General features: G+C 41.1%; 1 protein-coding gene across 2 annotated transcripts in view; it reads right to left on the bottom strand.

Annotated features, from left to right (window-relative positions):
- Positions 1 to 1,180: 1,180 nt before the first annotated feature.
- SH3BGRL2 (SH3 domain binding glutamate rich protein like 2) overlaps positions 1,181 to 25,379 on the bottom strand; it is a 64,044-nt gene continuing 39,845 nt past the window's right edge. For both annotated transcript variants that reach the window (XM_054023085.1, XM_054023084.1), the window contains 2 exons: positions 13,242 to 13,322; positions 1,181 to 11,660 (listed from right to left, as the gene is read on the bottom strand). In XM_054023085.1, coding sequence (XP_053879060.1) covers positions 11,646 to 11,660; positions 13,242 to 13,322 — 96 coding nt within the window. In that variant the 3' untranslated portion in view covers positions 1,181 to 11,645. The remainder of the gene's footprint in view (positions 11,661 to 13,241; positions 13,323 to 25,379) is intronic.

Consider the following 25,379-nt stretch of genomic DNA (forward strand, 5'->3'; position numbering starts at 1 on the left):
TAAATTTAATAGGACTGATCACATGCTTAACTTCTAAGGGACTAACATCATGCTTTAAATTAAGCACATGCTTAGGAGATTTACTAGATTGGGGCCAGAGTGCTCAGCAGCTTGTTGAACCAAGCATGAGGTCAGAATTGGATCCAAAGAATAAGAAACCAGAGGTCTAACTAGAAATAAATCTGCAAAATTTTAAAATGTATAATGAAAAAATTGTTTGAAAGGAAAAAACTATCCATGTTGTTAATCTATGATGAAGTCCTCTACATCCTCCTTTAACTACATTTGAAATACTCCTCCTGTTCTAAAAGCAGTATTACTCTCCTAACTCCCTGCTGATGGAAGTGCTTTGTGAAGTTTGGTTTGCTGATATGCCACTGCTTTTAGAAATTTCCACCTGGAGACTGACCGTGTCCTTGCAAAGAGCAGTTTGAGTTCTGGGATAGGGTGGAGACCAGATTCCAGGACCTCTAAGGCCCTGCCTCCACAAGTTCTTCACAGGCAGATTTCTGCATCTATGTGGAAGCCTTACTGAAGATAGGGAGACTCTGAATGGGCACAGGGGCCTGCATGCATGCAGCTCATGGCAGAATCAGGGTTTAAATGAGAATCAGAGGAGAGGACCTCATGGCAGCAAACCACTGCAAGCTCAAAAGCCTTTGAAGCAAAGGGATGTGCATGATGGGTTATATAATGTTAGACAATGAAAGGCCTGTCATCAGAACAGCTACTAAGTAAACACTCCTCACACATGGCTATATTTACTTTGCAGAGCAGCTTTGACATACAAGCTGGATAGTCAAAATACTTCTGAAGATCACTTCATCTTAACAACTCATTTTAAATTGCTTTGTGAAAGCTGTTCACCAAGTCAGTTTCTGCCAATTTATTTTTAATGTTGAGAGGGGTGTGTTTTTTTTTTTTTAAAGAAAAAACTTGTCAGTTCAAAAGCATCTACCTTGCAGAAGATTACATAATTAATATCAGCAGCAGACCTGAAAAACAAACAAATTCACAAGCCATTTTCAAGATGACCTGAAATGACAGATGGGAGCTAGTGCCAGCACAATAAATAGGGAGACTTACTCCACTAGAATTCTTTGCATTTAGCAGAGCTTGTCATGTGTCAATAGCAATAAGAGAACAGTAAGAGTAAGTTGGCAAAGAAATTTGACACAAATAAGAGAACTGCAGACATAGCTTTAATTAGACAATTTAAATTATAAAACTTATATTTGAACACATCAGTACACTGTTGGCATCACATTTAAGTGTAATTATCAGTTGCATATATATATAGTAGTGTTTCAGATGAGAGTGTACAGAAAGTTATGGTACACAATCCCTTTATACAGAAGGAATACAGGCTATTTAAAAAAAACACATGTAAAGTTAACACTAGCCAAAATGAAAAGGACTTCTCCATTCCTAGCACAGTGAGTAAACTAATGGACTTTCAGAGCCATGGGTGGTGTTATGACAGCACTGCACTATCAGTGGGAAGAGCTGTAAATGTCACCGTTCACACATGGTTGTTTACTTCACAGAACAGATTTTAAAAACACTGAATGAGGGGGGGTGGGTTGTATGTGCTGTAAGACTTGGGTCCAACCTGGTGGGACTGTGCTTGCACCTACCACAAACAGAGTTACTGGAAAGGATTACATTTCTGGGATTCTTGCAACTTCACCTTTTGAGGACAGCTGGCACTGTCACTAGAAAAGGAATTGGCTGCCCTTGCCATTTTCTGGGGAGTGTTCACATTGGTCATCAAACCTGCTAACTACTCACTTCCTACAAGACAGGTGTGAGATATCAATATTCCACTAACTAAGAAAGTGGCTAACAGTTAATGCATTAACAAACTAAAAAGAAATCTCTATCTGGCACTAGAGCAAACTTATCTTCAGCAAATGTCATTTATTGCAGTTTCACTTATCAGTGTGACATTGTGATCAGATGGATGCAGACAACATAACAGTTCTTTATATTTCTAATATTGCTTATTATGTTTCTTAATCCTTCAACAATTGCTTGCCGGGAAAATGACTCACTTGCCCATGGATCCAGTTGGAAGCAGCTCATTGTCCTTGTTAGGCAGTGATCATGAAGTGCTCATTGCTGTTTATTGTGCAGTTGTACACAGGACTGGAATTGGCTGCCCTAGTAATCCACAACACTGACATTTTATAGTATAGAAATGAGTTTGCAAAACCTAGCTGTGAAAGACAGACTGCTAGATTCTGGGTTGGTGTAAACTGATGTAAATTCACATCAGAAAAGCTATGCAGACTTACACCAACAGACAATCTGATCCAGAAAGAGTGCCACTATAATATCTGCAGAGTTGCAGGAGCCGTGTCATTTCTGTATGTAGAAGGGTACTACAAGGAAATACAGGGTAAGAACAAATGGTCAGTTTTCACAAATGGAGAAAGGAAAACAGTGGGGGATCCCCCAAGGATCTGTATGGAGACCTGTGCTCTTCATCATATTTATGAATTATCTGGAAAAGGGAATAAACAGTTTACAGATGATGCAGTTAGTTATTCAAAATAGTTATAGTCCAAAGCTGACTAACAAGAGTTACAAAGGAATCTCACAAAATTGGGTGATGGGGGAGGGGTGGAAATGGCAGCTGAAACTCAACATTGATAAGTACAAAAATAATCCCCACTGGGAAAAAATAATCCCAACTATACATATATAATGATGGATTCTAAATTAGCAGTTACCACTCAAAAGAGATTTTAGAGTCACCGGGGATAGTTCTCTGAAAACTTCAGCTTAATACACAGCAGTGGTCTAAAAGGCTAACAGTATATTAGGAAAGGGACAGAAAATAAAACAAAGTATCATAATGCTGCTATTACTTGCTGGTCTGTAGTCATCTGAGCAATGGAAAGGTGTCAAAGAAAGGGGGAAAGCATTGTTGGCATCCTTAGAAACTCTTCAAGAGTTTAATACAACTTTTTCCATTGTAGAAGCTAAAGACACTTCAAAACAAATGCATACGTGCACAGGCAGAACCTACATTTTCTGGTGTGTATCTGGAATTCTGGATTAGCATAAATTGTCAATGCAACAAGTTATATTGTATAAAGATCATAAAAGGCCCAACCCCCCAAATGCCACATATACATATGAAAGTGTTCAAAAAGGCAGTATCCCTGCTGTGTGATGCTTAAAATGCACTTGTCAGACCATATCTTGTACCCCATAGACAAACACCAGGCTTTAATGGCCACTGTTTATCCACAACTAGGTGTCCTAAATCCCTCACATGTCACTGAAGTACATGCCCACCTACAAATCAAATACATTATGAGAGTATGTTTTAGTGACAGTTTGGCACTCTGCTTTCTATAGAATAAATTAGCTTAGTTTTTGGTCTCTTCTCTCCACTTTCCTTCACTGCCTCACTCTTCAATCTCCCAGTGCTTTCCCTCCAATGAACTTTTCTGCACTTCTTCCTCCACCACTCCAAATCTCTCTCCATTCATCCATCCCTTTCTTTCTTCACTCTGCTCTGTTTCTGTTCCATTCTCCACCTTCAGTCGGTGCCCTCCTTTGGCTAACCTTCCCCCACCCCGATCTTGATTTTCCTCCCTGCCATTCTCTCTCTTGGATTATTTCTTGCTGCCTATTGAGTAATTGCCTGCACCTTTTCTCCTCTCAAGTTTCCCTACTTTGGGCTCTCTTCCTGTTGCTTCTTGAATCCTGCCTGCAGTTGTGTGCGTTAGTAAGGTGGTGCTGCTGATAAAACAGTAGAACCTCAGAGTAACAAACGGACTGGTCAACCCCATACCTCATTTGGAACCTGGAGTATGCAATCAGGCAGCAGACACCAAAAAAGCAAATACAGTACAGCACTGTGTTAAACTAATAAAAAAAGTTTTTAAAAAATTTGACAAGGTAAGGAAAGGGTTTCTGTGCATATTTCATTTAAATTAAGATGGTTAAAAAGCAGCATTTTTCTTCTGTATAGTAAAGTTTCAAAGTTGTATTAAGTCAATGATCAGTTGTTACAAACATTTCAATGAACAACCTCCATTCCCAAGATGTTTGTAATTCTGAGGTTCTACTGTAGTAGCCTTGGTGGCTGGCTTCTCTCCTTGTTCTGCTCTGCAGTGAGACAGTCAACAGAGTGCTGATGAGCCAGCAGAGGATCAGCTTTTCAAAACATGGAGTGATATCCTGACTCTACTAAGATTAATGGTAGTTTCCATTGGCTTCAACTGGGCCAATTTTACTCAAGCCCTAACATATCACTTGCCCAGAATTAAACTCAAGGTATGCCACATGCAAAATTTTGCATTCAAGATCAGAAACTAAATTGAGCCTTTTCTGAAAACCTGGTCCTAAATAAAATAAACGGAGACAGAATGCTGTAGGACTGAAGTCATTTTTTAATTTGACTGATGTTGAGAATTGCTATTTTTACCTTTGAATTTAAAAAGTGCTTTGAAACCGTAAAATAGCACTGTTCTTACAGGTAACAGAAGGCAGAGTCCTGAAATAGAATCCTACAATTTAAGTTAATAGACAACAGCATGTTGTTGTTTTTTAATCAGGATTGTTTTGAACAGACTACCAAGAAAATTAACTGTAAAAGCTCAGTATTTCACTAATTGACTGCTAGACTATACTACATTATAAAGTAGTTTTTAGAGGATGAGGTTTGAAAAAGAGAGAAGCTTTCTCTCAAGTCACAAAGATTTCCTATGACTTGTCTAAAAACAGAGTTCTGTTTTTCAGATTACTAAAACATCTAAATAACAGAAAGAAAATTGCTTAAATCATATTCCTTTGTATGAAAACCACTTTTCCCAGTAGTCGGTTGGATTAACCTTTTAATCCTTTGTTTCAAAGTTAACCCATTTGGGTTTCTGGAAGCTGCTTTAAACACAAAGACTACTGCCTCTGATTGTCTTTTCACACCAGTTTATACTGGTGGAAGTCTAGCAACTTCAATGGAATTACTTCTGATGTACACCACTGAGTGAGAGGATAGTCAAGCCCAGTATATTAATTCCTGATGATAGAGACAAGGTAGGTGAGATATCTTTTATTGGACCAACTTCTGTTGGTGGATGGGACAAGCTTTCGAGAACTCTTTCTCATTTCTGGAGAAGGTAACCAGAGCATCTAAGAAATGTATAATGCTATATAATGATGGCATCTACTGTTTACCTGCTTATGATAAATATTTTAAATAGCCAGAATTGGAATTGCAGAAGCTTTGGGGAAGGCCTATGCCCTAGAATCAGTGTGCTGTATATTTCACTCCCTGTTATTTATGCGCTTGGAGCAGGGCATGAAAAATACACTTGTACACACAGCAGAGAGAAGGAAATCTTCCATGGCAATCTTGGGGGCATGAATTTAAGGTTCTAGCACTTATCATTGTAGAAATAATGATATTTCAAATGGAAACTGATATAGTTCTGGGAGTTGGGGACTTCATGCTTATCAGGCACCAAGTAGTCTGAGGCTAATATGAAGGGTGGAGCCCCCACGCTAGCTTCTGGGACAATCCAGCAGCTGGGGGATGGAAGGCATTTCACCAGGGATTTGCTCCTGACCTTCACTTCTGCCTCGCTTTCATGTGAGAATCTAAGGCCTGGGCAACACTAGTGGGAGGGTTCGAACTAAGATATGCAACTTCAGTTACGCTATTCGCATAGCTGAAGTCGAAGTATCTTAGTTCGACTTATCTGGCTGTCCTCATGGCGGCGAGTCGACTGCTGCGGCTCCCCTGTCGACTCCGCTTACTCCTCCTGCTGAGGTGGAGTATGGGCGTCAATTCATGGTTCGACTGGACTTCCCTGTGTGCCTGAGACCTCTTATTTCCCTTATCCGAGGATAATACTTCTCTACATTGGCTATAGGAATCTACAAATTAGTACAGTGTTCATGGCAATGTTTATGCCAAAGATAATGAGGCAATTTTGGAGGAGAGGAAGGGGGGTGTAAATTGCATGGTAGAGAATGGTCTAAGGGAGCTGCAAATGATGCAACTTGCACCTTTTGTTAGCCACTTACAGAGTAAATTACACCAATTTAGACTCTTAGCTTAATATCTTATAGGGAACATCAGAAAGTGCCCCAGTCAAAACAGGTTACATTTATTTCAGATAAGCCTAAGGAAACCTAGTTTTATACATTAAATATAGATATGTAAAAAAAACCCACTACTCATGAAAATTTAGAACATGGGTGCAGATCTTCAGATGGTATCAATTGTCATAGTTCCACAGGCTTCAATGGAGCTATGACCAATGACACCAACTGAAGATCTGCCCCAACTCCCTTGGCACTCATACTAATTAATCCAGTACTTAAAATGAACACCACAAGCTAATGAATTGCTCCTATTTAACACTTTGTGGCTAGGGCTTGTTCCTGAAGGTATTTGGGACATTGTGATTACCTCATAAGGCAATAGGAATAGAGGGTGCTCAGAATCTTGCAGGACAGGCCTCATCCTTCTGCTGGAAGCTACGACAGTACTGCGATGCTCCTATCCATCATGGGCTGATTCAGGCAGACTAGTAGGCTGCAGCCAAATGGAACTGTATGTGAATTAACTGTTATTTCACTGATTTCTTTGGCATATTTTACTGCAAGGTCCTGATGATTTCCTTGAATTCAGCCATTATTTATGAGATGGTGTAGTACAGGGGTAGGCATCCTATGGCACACATGCCAAAGGCGGCACGCGAGCTGATTTTCAGTGGCACTCACACTGCCTGGGTCCTGGCCACCGGTCCAGGGGGCTCTGCATTTTAATTTAATTGTAAAATGAAGTTTCTTAAACATTTTAAAAACCTTATTTACTTTACATACAATAGTTTAGTTATATATTATAGACTTATAGAAAGAGATCTTCTAAAAACGTTAAAATGTATGACTGGCATGTGAAACCTTAAATTAGAGTAAATAAATGAAGACTCGGCACACCACTTCTGCAAGGTTGCCGACCCCTGGTGTAGTATATAATTTAATTAAGGTAATTTTAAAAAATAATTTTTAGATGATCTAGAATATGCTCAAATTGTACTTTTCTTCCTTCCCCAAATCCATGTAGAACATTTGTTATCAAAGGGAGCATCAGTTCTGTATTTGTGATGCCCAGGAATGTTATAGGAACAGTTTGAACTACAGACTTTGTGCAGTGGTAGAATACCCAAGGCCAGGGAATGCTCTAGCTCAGGGATTCTCAAACTGGGGGTTGGGACCCCTCAGGGGATCGTGAGGTTATTACATGGGGAGGGGGGTCACAAGGTGTCAGCCTCCACCCCAAACCCCACTTTGCCTCCAGCATTTATAATGGTGTAAAATATATAAAAATGTGTTTTTAATTTATAAGGGGGGAGGGGGTCGCACTCAGAGGCTTGTTATGTAAAAGGGGTCGCCAGTAAAAAAGTTTGAGACCCACTGCTCTAGCTGATCTATTAGGCTTCTTTTCTCTTTCCAATTTCTACTATTTTTATTCTAGACACATGAAAATAATCACAGGCCAAATCCTCCTTGCATTGTTCATGTAAATAGTTCTAATGAAATCTGTGGAACTAGTCAAGCAAATAAGACTAGCAGGATTTAGCACTTCCTGGCTAAGCAAATCAAGGAAAAACCACACCCCAGAAATGTAACATCTAACAACCATCTTTAAGAGTCTTTATTGTTAAATCAAACCACCTCTGTCACTACCAGTTGAAAACAATAGTTAAAGCAGTTCTGTGGCCAGCAGCACTAACAAATATTAGGCCCCTATTTTTGAAAATCATGTCAAAAAATGAGACTCCTAAACAAAATGATCTGATTCTTTGAGCTGCTAAATACTTAGCAACTCCCAGTGACTCTAATGTGAGCTGCTGGGTGAGGCCAGCACTTTTGCAAATCAGGTCATTTATTTTACATTACAAGTAGATTCAGGAGGTTAACTTAGGTTTCTATTTTCAAAGTCTTGGCCTTTGACCTGAATCATCAAAAGCAAGGTTATTTTAAAATGTTTTACTCTTTAAATTAAAAGAAAGTACAAGACGTTTAAAAGTTTATCAGACTGATTCAACCCTATTAAAATTGTGTGTGTGCTTATTCTTGGAATCAAAACACACACACACTCTTATTTTTATTTATATATATATAAAATAAGCTTCTGTAGTAACAGTCCTACTTCAGCCAAGACACTCCCCAGTGCTTTGTGGCACCTCTCATTTGTTACAATACAACAAACATACTTACTAAAACCACTGATACAGTGGCTTTGTGCACACCCTCCCAATACAAACATTTTTTCTTGATTACAGTTCTTGTAGTAAGTGATAGCTAGTGAAGTGGATGGCATTGAGTTTTTACAAGGTAGCCAAAGCAAAAGGGATCTCTAATGGTTCATTGTAAGGGCCAGATTCTTGCCTTGGTGCATACACAAGGTCTGTCACTGAAGTGTACAGGAATCATTCACACACATCGGCGGATAGAATTGGACTTTAAAGCCTGAGCTTACATTCCTTGCAAAACCAAATTCCCATTTATTTAATGGCAGCTTTAGCTGTATACACAGTTTTGAGGTTTAATTCGCATTAGACCTGATTTTGATTTTCTGCCTGTGTTTAAACTGGGGTAACTACTGGCATCGGGTCAGATTCTAGCCCATTGTTTCTTGGATGTAACTTTTTATGCTATTTTAAAAAATTAATAAACTTGGCATTTGTTTCAGCTACTGCATCTACCTTCAACAAAGCTTTCCAGTTAAAACTAATTCGTTTTTAACAAATTTCATAACTATAAAACTGGTTAAAAAGAAATCCAGGTCAATTTTTGTAACAAACTAAAAGGCTACATAATAATTAAAAAAATAAGGCTTTAACTCAATGAAAAAACTCAAATTCAAGCAACTTACAGCTTTAAAAAAGATCAAAAGAAAATTACTTCTCTAAATGGGTTTATAATGCCAATCTGTGCAAGCAAAATGGACATTTTTGGAGTTATTCTTGTCTTCCAGATAAATAGTGTCCACAACTAATCTTTTTAAAGAAGCCCTTTTACCTAACAGTAATAATGATACTGGTTTTCTGTTCAATTATAATTTTAGACCTAAAACATGTGGACATTTAAACACAGGAAGAGTTCTGTTAAACTCAATGAGTGAAATTCTGGCCTCAGTGAAATCAACAGAAGTTTTGTTATTGACTTTAATGGGGTTGGGATTTCACCCAATGATGTTAATCATATGCATAAACTTCCTCAGAATTGGGACCTTACATAATTCTCTGAATGTACAACAAATCAAGTATGTGCATAATCCAGGATGGCTTCTCTGTTTTACTGTGCAACTATGTAAATTTCATTTACTTAACACTGCAAGGGGATGACAATTTCTTGCACTCAGATTAACAGTTGTCCAGAATTTTGTTAACTTTAACAAAATGGATCTCTGGCTCAGATCCGATTTGCCAAATCCATTTGTACAGTGAAGTTAAGACCCCATAAAATATGTGATTATAAAACTATGAACACAACTTTTATCATAGGCAACATATTACTATTTTAAAAAATATATTTCTATTTGAAAACTTTGGCTACAGCACCCCCAGGAGAGGAATCCAGAGCAGGGGCTGATGAAAATAACGACAGAACCAAATTCTGCTCAGGGTATGAGTGTGGCTCCTTTTACTTCAATAGGAACAGCATGAGAAGATCAAAAGCAAAATTCGGTTCACAAAATTCCACTCATGTAATTTTTAGCATTTTCTTTTTAATACAAACACAGCCAGCAGACTTCTCAGTGGAGTATGTGTAAACTGAGACAATGCTAAGTAAGTGAAGGGAAACCACTTCTCTTCACAAAGCAGTAACAGTTGACAGAGCTATGGATGTCAGTCCTGCAGAATTATCCCTGTGCCTCTATTCATATCTGACCTGAGTCAGCAGTCTTCCAATTTCACAAACTACTGTACTTGTTATAGTAGCATATGGAAATTGTTACACATAGGAGAGTCACTATATTGAGAGCGGGTCACCTGTGTGCTCACTTGCATGCTTACGAGAAAAAACAGTCTTCCAGCACACTGGTATCTGACAGGCGTCTTAGCCACCACCAAATATAGCCCAGGCATTCCGGTGACTGCAGGAAAGCTGCCCCCCCCCCACTTAGCGGCCATATGCCATTTGCCCAGCAAAGCCAGAATACTTACTGGAATAGCACAGTCAAATGACCATCAAATTGTTTTGGAAGAAAGCTGCCATAGTTGAGCAGAAGCTACATTTATGAAGTTCAATAGCTGTTATTTTAACAGGGCAAAGGGATTCCCATTGCTAAACGCAATTAGACTAGATTACAGACAATCCATTTGCTAAACAGTCTACTCTCAAAATTTCAATTTTTAAAAAAATAGTTAAGTCATACATAGCCAAACTGGGCTCTGCTACATCAGGGTAATCCCCAGGGCAGTTTCTGCTTTCCTTATTCACACTGAATAGTAACTGATGCAAGGGTCAGATACTGTGGCCTTATCCAGCAAAGCATTTATACACAAGCTTTACTTTAAGCATGTGAGCAATCCCATTGTCTAACAGATTTCACCTTCAAATCATGAGGACAACTGCTGTGTTTAAGTTATTTGCAAGATCGAGCCCTACCTCTAGAAGTAGTTCTACCAAAATCAATGGGGCTAATGGTGGAGTTGAATTCTATTGAAAGTGATTAAGGGAAGCAGAATTAGCCCCATAACTTTGGAAATCTTTTAAAACAGCCAAATGATGAGCTCTAAAATTTGAGGTGCAAAGTCATACCCAAATAACAGATATTATGTAATGGCTTTGTATGATGTCTTTTCAACTGCTATACGCACGAGTTTGACACGCACCTCACATGTTAAAGTGTACTTGCCAACAAAACAATTGTTTTCAAACACATCAACAGACCAATTTTATTGCAGTGTGTGTGTGTGTGTGGGGGGGAACCCATAGATGTCAAGACAGCATCAGTTTGAGTTCTCTCCCCTCCCCATTAACCACTGTTTTTTAACAGCCAATCGTAATGTGAATATTTTATGAGAGAGCTTAGTAGCCCACATATATTGCAATAAACATGTTCTAGCATAGACAGCACAGTAAATATACTGAGCAGAAATCTGCAGTTTTTGGCATAAACCAAGTTCTTCATGCTGTTTTTCATCTTCTGTATCATAACTAGCACCACTTTCTATTAACCATCAAAACTATAACTGTCATGATAAACTAATTTTATCCAGACTGCAGTAGCTGAAGACTTATAAAGGATTCACATTCTTGCCAGATCCCCTTCCATGACCATACAGATTTTACACTTCCATTCCTCAACATCCTGGAATTAAACAGATTGTTTGCTAGAATACCAAAGCCAGTGAAAATGTAATCCATAGACAAATGTGAAACATCAAGAGTGGGCATTTTTTTTTTTAAAAAGGAGTATCATCTCACCCTTTATCCCATTTTGTGTACACATTAATTTCACACCTTTGGAAAGCACCTCTTCCATGGCAAGCAAAATATTGATGATTCGCATTGGCTTTTTATCACAGTGATCCATTAGGAAAGCAGTCATGTGCTGAACAAGGTTTTTCATCCAGATGTGCTTGTTGAATCTTCAAAGAAATTTTCTAGGGTTCTGACTCCTGTTTAAAAGAGGGGAGGGGGGGGACAAAAATCAACTAACTGTGTAGTTCTTTATTCTTCTTTGGGTCTGGGGATACTTATTACAGCTTGAACTCATATTTGTTCATACAAGTATAACTGGATGAACAAATATACCTTCCAAATATCAAATTAGAGGACTGTGCATTTGCAATTACAACTGAAATTTTCCACACCAAATACAGTACCTGAACATTCCCATGCAATATCTAAGGGACAGCAACAACTGGAAGATCATACTTCTGTCTGAAATCGTTACCCACTTTTATTATAAGTAACACCCAAGATAACTGTATAACTGCAAGAACCTAGCAACACCATAACATTAATGTTCATTTATTTTGTATGCTTGCCAGCCTGTCTGGTCATTTTAAAAGTTTAGTCGACGGCCAGCTGCATTCTTGCCTCACGTTTTAAAACTAGATCATTCACATACTGTTCTGGGGGAATTCACATGCACACTCTTCTCCAGGCCTGCAACAGGGTGCTTTCCAATAACACAGCAACAAGCAGCTGCTGTTTCTGATTTGGGGGCCAGAAGGGAATCTTTTTCCTGGGACCCTGGCTTGAAGGTAGGCAGCAAGGAAAACCAAAGAGGTGGCTGCCAGAGGAATCTCCTTCTGCATGTCCTCACCCCCTGTACAGTGCACAGTATTCAGGAATAACAAGTCTCTAGAAGAAAGGAATCCTCCTTTATGGAGATTTATTTATTCATAGAAAGCCATGGGCCAGGATTTGGCCCTGACATAGCACTTGTGGCAAGAGGAGAATAAATTCAAAGGATCCGAGGGGGAAAGAAACTTGCCCAGCTGTTTGGCCCATTGCACAAAGGATCTCATACAGTGAGACAATGAGATAGTCCAGGATCACAACAGGTAAAGCAGTACTATATCAGAAATTATATTGTCTATTCAATAGAGAAGCTAACTGCAACTGACTGGTGCCATGCGTCCTATTCACTTCCTGCTACATACATACTTCCTCCAAGTTTTAACTGTCCCATAAGGAATTGCTATAATCAAGTGGTTTCACCAACATCCTAAATCAGTTAAGTGATTTTTTTAAACACCTACTGACCAAATGTTGACCAATGTTAGCTATTTTCCCAGACTAATATTTCCAAAGCAAGACAAAGATGTTTTTGCATCCTTAGCTGCACTTACGTCATTGATTAAGGGCTAAGTTCTGCTGATACACCAGTGTAAATCCAGAACAGCCCCTCTGAAATCTGACTCCCTCTAATGGAGTCACTTTGGATTTACACTGGCGTAACAACAGCAGAATTTTGCCTTTAATGTGCAATTGGCAGAAGATAATTATAGCTTCTATTAGATATCATAAATTAAAACAGGTAAGATTTTGTTTGGTCTAAAATGCTTTTCTGTTTATTGTTCCAATTTCACATAGCTCACTAGTAGAATATTGGCAAGGAAAAAGAGAGAGAGAGAGAGGGAGAGAGAGGAGCTTCAGCATGGACATGCTGACCTCTCAACTTCTCTCAAAGCAAATTCAAGCTGAAGATCGCAGGAGGAGTCATAAAGGTCTGTAAATGCAATATTCACCTTTGATGCCAACCTAGGTTTCAGCCCTAGAAAGGAGAAGACCGTGTTGTTTTCCTTTGCTTCAAAAAAGCAATCATAATCCTAGAGAAAAGAGAGGAGAAAAGATTATTTAACATTTCAAAAGGTGTTTTTCCACATTATATTTTTATATTCTATGCTATCAAAGCTCTGGTTGATCTGTAGCTATGCTTGGGAAAACAGTCAAATACTTGCTCATGTTCTGCTGTATAACCTGACAATTATTCTAAATGTAATTAGAATTCCAGACCCAGTGGAAGAGTTCAATTTCTCATTTAGCTTCTCTGTAGTTTTCCATTTCCTTCAGATATCAACTAAAGCCTCCAGCATCTGAATGGTCAAATGAATGATCCATCCAGTGCAGTATCCTGCCTCTGACAGTGGACAATACCAGATGTTTCAGAGGGAATAAACAGAAAGGGGCAATTTTGAGTGATCTATTCCTGTAGTCCAGTCCCAATTTCTGGCATTTGGGGGTTTAGGGACACCTGGAGCATGGGGTTGCGTCCCTGACGATCTTGGCTAATAGCCATTGATGAAAGGATCGAATTATTTTTTGAACCCAGATTCAATTATGATTTATTATCATGATTTATGCTTCAAACATCCCCTGGCAACGAGGTCCACAGGCTGACTCTGTGTTGTGTGAAGAAGTACTTCCTTATGTTTGTTCGTTTTTTAAAATCAGTATTAATTTGCATATACAAGAAATGTCTGAAAGGTTCTTGGGGCCAGCTTTTTAAAGATATATAAGCACCTAAAGATGCTGATAGGTTCCTAGTGGGATTTTCAATCTGCATCTTGAGGCACCTAAATACCTTTTAAAAATTGGCCCTTGCTGAATTTCATATTTATCAGCTCAACTCCTTGAACAATCCTTTTCTCGTGGAACAGATACCTAAACACTCTACCCTTTGAAACCAGCAATCATTAGCCAGTAATTTAGACAGTATGAAATTACTGTATCCTTTTAGAAAAATAAGTGATAACATATTTTCAGATTTGGTCAATGAACAAGTTTCTACTATAGCACAGATCTATTCCGTAGGTCATTATCGTTTTCCCTGACTATGTACGAATTGATACTACAGGGGAACCATTCATGAACTGTCTTGTGGCGCCTTTGATCTTGTTTAGGCAATAGAACAAAGACAGATCTGAAGAACAGCAAGTAGGGTTGCCAACAGTCCCTTATTACAAGGGATGTCCCTTATTTTTTCATTTCTGTACAAGATCTGGAGTTGCTGAGTGCTGCAAAAAGCAGCAAGAAATACCCCTGGCAAATGTGGGTGAGTACTAATTATTATTAATAATAATAATGATAACATCAGGAGCAGGAGTGGAGCAGGGTTGCTAAGGAAACAGTCCCTTATTTTTGAAATACAATGTTGGCAACCCTAGCAATAAGTAAAGAGCCAGGGGATTTAAAGCAGACTTACAAAGAAAACTGTGCTGATTTAAAATGGTTCTGCAGATTTATGAAAACTGAAGTTATGGGTGTGTGATAAATCAACACGTGGTGTATAACTAACTCTTTAACCTATTAAGTTAAATTATTTTTTTAGTAGGTCAAAGGCCGAGCACTTCTCGAGCTTCTGATGAATGTACAGCTCTCCACTCTTGTCTATCCACCACATAGCTCTTGCCCTCACCTTAAAATCTGTGGGTGGTCTAGTTAACAGATTTGGCACAAGACTGGGAGTCAGGAAGTTCTGTGGCTCTGTTCCGGAGCTGCAGTGTGACCGAGGGCAATCAACTTAATATCTTGTACAGCTTCCATCCCTCCCACCTAAATCTAGAAAATGGGAATACCAATGTTTATCTAACTACTTATGAGTTGGACACAAGGCTGGTAGAATACCTAATGTCTATACATCATATTTCAAAAATAAAGCACAATGCATGTGCCAAGCAGAATTTACTATTCTCATATTTCTTAGCTACTAGTTACTCCAAAAATCAAAAGTATAAACACAGTAGGATTTGGGATAAATCCCTTTATGATACTGAATGATCACAAATACACACTGCATTGTTTACTTAGCTCAGCTTTGAAGGAGTCTCCAAAAACTTCTCAGCCCAGATAAAAAAAATCTACTAGCCCACCTCTAACACCGAATCCTAACATGCACAGCATCCATGTCTCCATACACCCACGTCTCAGCCACTCAACATACTCCTCTTCAGTTCTCTCACTTGAGCACCATATTCATCACTTCTCTTCCACCACCCGAGGGGTGGATGTGGCCCAGAGGCAGACCCTCTATTACATGGGTGCATCAAGTCTGTTCCGACATTGGACTCTTGGCCCATCAAGCCCTTGTGGCTGCACAGAAACGGACAAATGGCAAATGATCGCTACAGCCGACCAATCGGCTAATTGCTGAAGAAGACTCCTTCAGAACCCTTCTGACAGCATTCCACTGACTTTTTATAATCCTGTATTTACGAGCATCCAGTTAACCCCTTCCTTACATTAACAGCTACTATGGTGAAGCATCTTCCCCAGTTTCCTCCAACACCCCCAAAACAAATAAAGCCAACAAAGGTCAAACAAAACACTTAAGTATTTTCACAGCAAGGCCAACAAAACAAATCTGGAGTTTTTAGGTCATCGTCTGGGGATACTGGCCCTGATGCAGCAAAATACTCAAGAACATGCTTAGATTTAAACACACTGGTAGTCCAATTTATTTCAAAAAGCCTTCTCAGGTGCTTAGAGTTAAGCATGTGCTTGAATGCTTTGCTGGATTGCAACCATTATGAGCCAAACTATGTGTCACATTTCTCTTCACCTCAATTTTCAAGACACCCCAACTTTAAAATTCCATTTCTGTTTTTTACAAAACTTCCCATACAGATTGCCTGGGATGAGGGCATGCAAAATTCATTTTTTTCCAAGGAATTTAGATGCGGGGAGGTGTTAAAATCAGGTCCATAACAATTAGCTAGCTTCATCCTGAATTACAGATCAGCTAAGGCCACTGCATAACTTGTTTCTATTTTTTTTTTCTACCAAATCTGTAGGCATCTAGGAGTCTACTGTCTTCAGAGGGCAGCTGCCATTTTGTGAGATAGATTTAGGGAAGCATTTTAGAGGAAAATGTAATTTATCTCATGAAGACTTTACTTCTGTCATTTCTTGTTTGTTCTTTCCCTTTATCTAAAATAAAAATGTATTCTGACTGAACATATATAGCTACTGTTTCTATATCTAATCTATATCTATCTATATATATATATAGAGAGAGAGAGAGAGAGAGAGAGCATAACACCACTGAAGTTAATGGTCATTGTACAGCTGTGTGAAAGTGCAGAATTTTATCCAGATGCTCTCTGGTACAAGAGACTCGAACACATGACTGGTGTAGGCGGAAAGCTTTGGGCTGTGGTAAAGAATGTTTTCTGCAATGCTGTAGGCTGAGGTAATTCAATATTCTATAACTAAACTTTATATCTAGTGACACTTTCCATTTATTCAGGATCCATGTAAGCATGCTTCTTTATTTCTACTCATCTCTCAATTCAATGTTTTTCTTTATTTGTGATGCACAATTTCTAATAAATTATTTCATTTAAGTTTGGCTAATGGGAAGTTATCTAGGACAGTTGTTTGCTTTCACCCTCAGGAGGAGTTAAAGTACTAAGTTTGATTACCCTGTAAGGTTAATCTCCATACTAATTTTACAGAGATGATTTTTACCTTTTTCTTTAATTAAAAGCCTTCTTTTTAAGAACCTGATTGATTTCTCCTTGTTTTTAGATCCAAGGGGGTTGGATCTGTATGCATCAGGAGTTGGTGAAAGGAAGGAGGGGGAAAGGTTAATTTCTCCTTGTTTTAGATCCAAGGGGGTTGGATCTGTATTCATCAGGAGTTGGTGAAAGGAAGGAGGGGGAAAGGTTAATTTCTCCTTGTTTTAGATCCAAGGGGGTTGGATCTGTATGCATCAGGAGTTGGTGAAAGGAAGGAGGGGGAAAGGTTAATTTCTCCTTGTTTTAGATCCAAGGGGGTTGGATCTGTATTCATCAGGAGTTGGTGAAAGGAAGGAGGGGGAAAGGTTAATTTCTCCTTGTTTTAAAATCCAAGGGGTTTGGATCTGTATTCACCAGGAAATTGGTGAAAGGTTTCTCAAGGCTTCCCAGGGAGGGAATCCAATTGGGAAATGGTGGCAGCGAACCAGAGCTAAGCTGGTAGTTAAGCTTAGAAGTTTTCATGCAGGCCCCTACATTTGTACCCTAAAGTTCAAAGTGGGGATACAGCCTTGACATGGTGGCAGAGCGGTGGGATCATTTTAAACCCAAAAGCCAGTGAGATTTTTTTTCCTTCTAGCTGCTTGGAAAGCAGAGCTGGAAGTAGATGCATATCTTAACACCTCTGCCTTCAGGCAAGGAGAGATAATTTTTTTTTAACAAGGTCCTTTGTTAAGAGAAGGGTTCAATTAGCAAACGACTGGTAAAAGGAATTTACAAGCTGAATTTTTTTTTCTTTTTACATCCTTGGGAGTAGCTAGTTAGAAAGTCTCTGTTAACTCAGCAGCAGCCAGAGCTGAGAGCTTCCCAGTTTCAGTCAACTGCAGAGGGGGTGACCCAGCACAAGAAAACAGGAAAATGACTACCAAAGAAGTAGCTAAAAAAAATAGAACTGGCCAAACTAGAAGCAGAAGAAAATGAAAGAAAACATCAGAGACTGCTTCAATTAACAAAACTCAAGACAGAGCAGAGAGCAAGAGAAGAGAAAGCCAAAAAGGAGGCCCATGAAAGAGAGATGGAGCTGAAAAAAGCCAAAGAGGAGGCTCACAAGAGAACTATGGAGCTGAAAGAAAAGAAAATGGAGGAGAGAGAAAAAGAAAGGAAGCATGAACTGGAAGTAGCAAAGGCTAAGCAGGATGCACCAGCCAATCCTAACAACCCCTCTCCAGGTACCACTTCCCATCCCAGAAAATTCCCCACCTATAAGGCAGGCAATGATACTGAGGCCTTCTTAGAAAATTTTGAAAGGGCCTGCCTTGGATACAGCATCATTCCAGACCAGTACATGGTAGAGCTGAGGCTGCAGCTCAGTGGACCCTTAGCAGAGGTGGCAGCTGAAATGCCTAAGGAACACATGAACAGTTATGAACTTTTTAAAAACAAGGCCAGACTCAGAATGGGGCTAACACCCGAGCATGCCCGTCGGCGGTTCAGAGCCCTAAAGTGGAAACCCGATGTGTCATTTACCCGGCATGCCTACCAGATTAACAAAAATTGTGATGCCTGGGTGTCAGGAGCAAATGTTAAATCTCTGGAAGATCTGTTTTCCCTAGTAAAAATGGAGCAGTTTTTAGAGGGTGTTCCTGAGGAAATAGAAAGGTACATCCTAGATGTAAAAAAAAAAAAAAAAAAAAAAAAAACTGGGAGGAAAGATCAAACCAGTATTTTAGATGCCTATATACAAATGCGAGAAGTATGGGGAATAAGCAGGAAGAACTGGAAGTGCTAATAAATAAATACAACTATGACATTGTTGGCATCACTGAAACTTGGTGGGATAATACACATGATTGGAATGTTGGTGTGGATGGGTACAGCTTGCTCAGGAAGGATAGACAGGGGAAAAAGGGAGGAGGTGTTGCCTTATATATTAAAAATGTACACACTTGGACAGAGGTAGAGATGGACATAGGAGACGGAAGTGTTGAGAGTCTCTGGGTTAGGCTTAAAGGGGCAAAAAACAAGGGAGATGTCATGCTAGGCGTCTACTACAGGCCACCTAACCAGGTGGAAGAGGTGGATGAGGCTTTTTTCAAGCAACTAACAAAATCATCCAAAGCCCAAGACTTGGTGGTGATGGGGGACTTCAACTATCCGGATATATGTTGGGAAAATAACACAGCGGGGAACAGACTATCCAACAAATTCTTGGACTGCATTGGAGACAACTTTTTATTTCAGAAGGTTGAAAAAGCTACTAGGGGGGAAGCTGTTCTAGACTTGATTTTAACAAATAGGGAGGAACTCGTTGAGAATGTGAAAGTAGAAGGCAGCCTGGGTGAAAGTGATCATGAAATCATAGACTTTGCAATTCTAAGGAAGGGTAGAAGGGAGAACAGCAAAATAGAGACAATGGATTTCAGGAAGGCAGATTTTGGGAAGCTCAGAGAGCTGATAGGTAAGGTCCCATGGGAATCAAGACTGAGGGGAAAAACAACTGAGGAGAGTTGGCAGTTTTTCAAAGGGACACTATTAAGGGCCCAAAAGCAAGCTATTCCGCTGGTTAGGAAAGATAGAAAATGTGGCAAAAGACCACCTTGGCTTAACCACGAGATCTTGCACGATCTAAAAAATAAAAAGGAGTCATATAAAAAATGGAAACTAGGACAGATTACAAAGGATGAATATAGGCAAACAACACAGGAATGCAGGGGCAAGATTAGAAAGGCAAAGGCACAAAATGAGCTCAAACTAGCTACGGGAATAAAAGGAAACAAGAAGACTTTTTATCAATACATTAGAAGCAAGAGGAAGACCAAAGACAGGGTAGGCCCACTGCTTAGTGAAGAGGGAGAAACAGTAACAGGAAACTTGGAAATGGCAGAGATGCTTAATGACTTCTTTGTTTCGGTCTTCACCGAGAAGTCTGAAGGAATGCCTAACATAGTGAATGCTAATGGGAAGGGGGTAGGTTTAGCGGATAAAATAAAAAAAGAACAAGTTAAAAATCACTTAGAAAAGTTAGATGCCTGCAAGTCACCCGGGCCTGATGAAATGCATCCTAGAATACTCAAGGAGCTAATAGAGGAGGTATCTGAGCCTCTAGCTATTATCTTTGGAAAGTCATGGGAGACGGGAGAGATTCCAGAAGACTGGAAAAGGGCAAATATAGTGCCCATCTATAAAAAGGGAACTAAAAACAACCCAGGTAACTACAGACCAGTTAGTTTAACTTCTGTGCCAGGGAAGATAATGGAGCAAGTAATTAAGGAAATCATCTGCCAACACTTGGAAGGTGGTAAGGTGATAGGGAATAGCCAGCATGGATTTGTGAAGAACAAATCATGTCAAACCAATCTGATAGCTTTCTTTGATAGGATAACGAGCCTTGTGGATAAGGGTGAAGCGGTGGATGTGGTATACCTAGACTTTAGTAAGGCATTTGATACGGTCTCGCATGATATTCTTATCGATAAACTAGGCAAATACAAATTAGATGGGGCTACTATAAGGTGGGTGCATAACTGGCTGGATAATCGTACTCAGAGAGTTGTTATTAATGGTTCCCAATCCTGCTGGAAAGGCGTAACGAGTGGGGTACCGCAGGGGTCTGTTTTGGGACCGGCTCTGTTCAATATCTTCATCAACAACTTAGATATTGGCATAGAAAGTACGCTTATTAAGTTTGCGGATGATACCAAACTGGGAGGGATTGCAACTACTTTGGAGGACAGGGTCATAATTCAAAATGATCTGGACAAATTGGAGAAATGGTCTGAGTTAAACAGGATGAAGTTTAACAAAGACAAATGCAAAGTGCTCCACTTAGGAAGGAAAAATCAATTTCACACATACAGAATGGGAAAAGACTGTCTAGGAAGGAGTACGGCAGAAAGGGATCTAGGGGTTATAGTGGACCACAAGCTAAATATGAGTCAACAGTGTGATGCTGTTGCAAACAAAGCAAACATGATTCTGGGATGCATTAACAGGTGTGTTGTGAGCAAGACACGAGAAGTCATTCTTCCGCTCTACTCTGCTCTGGTTAGGCCTCAGCTGGAGTATTGTGTCCAGTTCTGGGCGCCGCATTTTAAAAAAGATGTGGAGAAACTGGAAAGGGTCCAAAGAAGAGCAACAAGAATGATTAAAGGTCTTGAGAACATGACCTATGAAGGAAGGCTGAAAGAATTGGGTTTGTTTAGTTTGGAAAAGAGAAGACTGAGAGGGGACATGATAGCAGTTTTCAGGTATATAAAAGGGTGTCATAAGGAGGAGGGAGAGAACTTGTTCACCTTAGCCTCTAAGGATAGAACCAGAAACAATGGGTTTAAACTGCAGCAAGGGAGGTCTAGATTGGACATTAGGAAAAAGTTCCTAACTGTCAGGGTGGTTAAACACTGGAACAAATTGCCTAGGGAGGTTGTGGAATCTCCGTCTCTGGAGATATTTAAGGGTAGGTTAGATAAATGTCTACTAGGGATGGTCTAGGCAGTATTTGGTCCTGCCATGCGGGCAGGGGACTGGACTCGATGACCTCTCGAGGTCCCTTCCAGTCCTAGAATCTATGAATCTATGAATCTATGAATCTATGAATCTAGATAGGAAGCCCAAAACTGTAACTGAGGTGGAGGAGATTGGAGCCAAATGGGTGGAGGTGGCAGAAAAGAAAAAAACTAGTAGCAGTTAAAGCGAATATCAGAAGGGGCAAGCCGAAACAAAACCTTACCACCGGGGACAACCCAAGGCCCCACCCACATCCCAAGGGAAACCCCAGACGCCTTCTCACTCCACCACACCAGTCTCCACCAACCAACATCGCCCCGGTGATACCTTAGCAGGGCGATGTTTTAAATGTAATGAACTGGGACATATAAAAGCTCACTGCCCCAAGAAACCCAACCGATTACAGTTCATTACACCCCAATCACACCAAAGATCCCCAGACCCAGATGCCTCTCTTATACCCTCGGAGCGAAGGAAAACCTTGAGAGTGGGCGGAAAGAAGGTTATCGCTTGGAGACACACTGGGGCACAAGTGTCAATTCAACCCTTCGTGTCACAGTCTGTAACCTTGCCTACAGCCACGTTGCATGTCCAGTACAAGGGCTGGTCAGGAATGTGGACTTTTGCAGTCTATGACAATTATCCCATTCCCATGCTGCTGGGGGAAAATTTGGCCAACCATGTGAAGCTAGCCAACAGGGTGGGAATAGTCACCTGCAGCCAGGCTAAGCAAGCTTTCACCCCCATCCCTGTTCCTGAGCCGGTCACCAGGGCCCCGTCTGTGTTACCAGAGACCCAAACAAAGGTGGTGGAACCGGATCCCCTGCCAACGACTGCAACAGCCGTAGTGGATCCAATCCCCGAAACCCAGCCAAAGCCAGTCCCAGAACCGGAACTGGCAACACAACCAGCACCAGAACCACTGCCAGCACTGAGTCCAGCGCTTGCAAACCCGTCTACAACTCCAACGCCAGAGGGCACCAGCGAGCCTGACCTGGCGGAAGCAGCAGATAACCCTACCCAGGAGGCTCAGCCAGAGCCTGAGATACAACATAGTGCACCAGCGGACATCAGTTCACAGTCAATGGAAACAGCCCCAGCACCTACATCGCTTCCAGAGGGACCAAGCCCCAGTCCACAGTCCAAGGAAGAACTGATGTCTCCAGCATCAAGGGAACAGTTCCAGGCTGAGCAGGAAGCAGATGACAGCCTTCAGAAAGCTTGGGCGGCGGCGCGGAGCACCCCACCGCCTCTCAGCTCTTCTAACCAATCCTGGTTTGTTGTAGAACAAGGACTTTTATACAAGGAGACTCTTTCTGGTGGGCACCAGGAAGACTGGCATCCTCAAAGACAGTTGGTAGTTCCCACTAAGTATCGGGTAAAGCTCTTAAGCTTAGCCCATGATCATCCCAGTGGCCATTCTGGGGTGAACAGAACCAAAGACCGGTTGGGGACGTCCTTCCACTGGGAGGGAATGGGCAAGGACGTTGCTAATTATGTCCGGTCTTTTGAGGTGTGCCAACGAGTGGGAAAGCCCCAAGATCAGGTTAAAGCCCCTCTCCAGCCACTACCCATAATTGAGGTCCCATTTCAGCGCGTAGCTGTGGATATTCTGGGTCCTTTCCCAAAGAAGACACCCAGAGGAAAGCAGTACGTACTGACTTTCATGAATTTTGCTACCCGATGGCCGGAAGCAGTACCCTTAAGCAACACCAGGGCTAAAAGTGTGTGCCAGGCACTAACAGACATTTTTGCCAGGGTAGGTTGGCCCTCCAACATCCTTACAGATTTGGGAACTAATTTCCTGGCAGGAACCATGGAAAACCTGTGGGAAGCTCATGGTGTGAATCACTTGGTTGCCACCCCTTACCACCATGAAACCAATGGCCTGGTGGAGAGGTTTAATGGAACTTTGGGGGCCATGATACGTAAATTTGTAAATGAACACTCCAATGATTGGGACCTAGTGTTGCAGCAGTTACTTTTCGCCTACAGGGCTGTACCACATCCCAGTTTAGGGTTTTCACCATTTAAACTTGTGTATGGCCGCGAGGTTAAGGGGCCATTACAGTTGCTGAAGCAGCAATGGGAGGGGTTTACGCCTTCTCCAGGAACTAACATTCTAGACTTTTTAAGCAACCTACAAAGCACCCTCCGACACTCTTTAGCCCTTGCTAAAGAAAACCTAAAGGATGTTCAGAAAGAGCAAAAGGCCTAGTATAATAAACATTCCAGAGAACGGTCCTTCAAAGTAGGAGACCAAGTCATGGTCTTAAAGGCGCTCCAGGCCCATAAAATGGAAGCGTCGTGGAAAGGACCATTCACGGTCCAGGAGCGCCTAGGAGCTGTTAACTATCTCATAGCCTCCCCCACCTCCAACATAAAGCCTAAGGTATACCATGTTAATTCTCTTAAGCCCTTTTATTCCAGAAAATTAAACGTTTGCCAGTTTACAGCCCAGGAAACAGATGACGCGGAGTGGCCTAAAGCTGTCTACTACGAAGGAAAAAAGGATGGTGGCGTGGAAGAGGTAAACCTCTCCACGACCCTTGGACGTCTGCAGCGACAGCAGATCAAGGAGCTGTGCACAAGCTTTGCACCAATTTTCTCAGCCACTCCAGGACGGACCGAACGGGCATACCACTCCATTGACACAGGTAATGCTCACCCAATTAGAACCCCACCCTACCGGGAGTCACCTCATGCCAAAACTGCTATACAAAGGGAGATCCAGAACATGCTACAGATGGGTATAATCCGCCCCTCTAATAGTGCATGGGCATCTCCAGTGGTTCTAGTTCCCAAACCAGATGGGGAAATACACTTTTGCGTGGACTACCTTAAGCTAAATGCTGTAACTCGTCCTGACAACTATCCAATGCCACGCACAGATGAGCTATTGGAGAAATTGGGACATGCCCAATTCATCTCTACTTTAAACTTAACCAAGGGGTACTGGCAAGTACCACTAGATGAACCCGCTAAGGAAAGGTCAGCCTTCGTCACCCAGGCAGGGGTGTATGAATTCAATGTACGCCCTTTCGGGTTGCGAAATGCACCCACCACCTTCCAAAGACTTGTAGATGGTCTCCTAGCGGGATTGGGAAAATCTGCAGTTGCCTACCTCGATGATGTGGCCATTTTTTCTGATTCATGGGCAGAGCACCTGGAGCACCTGGAAAAAGTCTTCGAGCGCATCCGGCAGGCAGGACTAACTGTTAAGGTTAAAAAGTGTCAAATAGGCCAAAACAAAGTAACTTACCTGGGGCACCAGGTGGGTCGAGAAACTATAAATCCCCTACAGGCCAAAGTGGATGCTATCCAAAAGTGGCCAGTTCCAAAGTCTAAAAAACAGGTCCAATCCTTCTTAGGCTTGGCTGGATATTATAGACGATTTGTACCCCACTACAGCCAAATCGCCGCCCCACTGACAGACCTAACCAGAAAGAACCAGCCAAATGCAGTTCAGTGGACTGATGAGTGTCAAAAGGCCTTTAACCAGCTTAAGGCAACACTCATGTCTGACCCTGTGCTAAGGGATCCAGACTTTGACAAACCGTTCCAAGTAACCACAGATGCGTCCGAGCGAGGCGTGGGAGCAGTTTTAATGCACGAAGGACCGGATCAAGAATTCCATCCTGTCGTGTTTCTCAGTAAGAAACTGTCTGAGAGGAAAAGCCATTGGTCAATCAGCAAAAAGGAATGCTATGCCATTGTGTACGCGCTGGAAAAGCTACGCCCATATGTTTGGGGACGGCGTTTCCAACTACAAACAGACCATGCTGCGCTACAGTGGCTTCATACCGCCAAGGAAAATAACAAAAAACTTCTTCGGTGAAGTTTAGCTCTCCAAAATTTTGATTTTGAAATACAACACATTTCGGGAGCTTCTAACAAAGTGGCTGATGCACTTATATTACTTGTCTT

This window comes from Malaclemys terrapin, chromosome 3 (genome assembly GCF_027887155.1).
Source record: "Malaclemys terrapin pileata isolate rMalTer1 chromosome 3, rMalTer1.hap1, whole genome shotgun sequence".
Lineage (NCBI taxonomy): Eukaryota > Metazoa > Chordata > Testudines > Emydidae > Malaclemys > Malaclemys terrapin.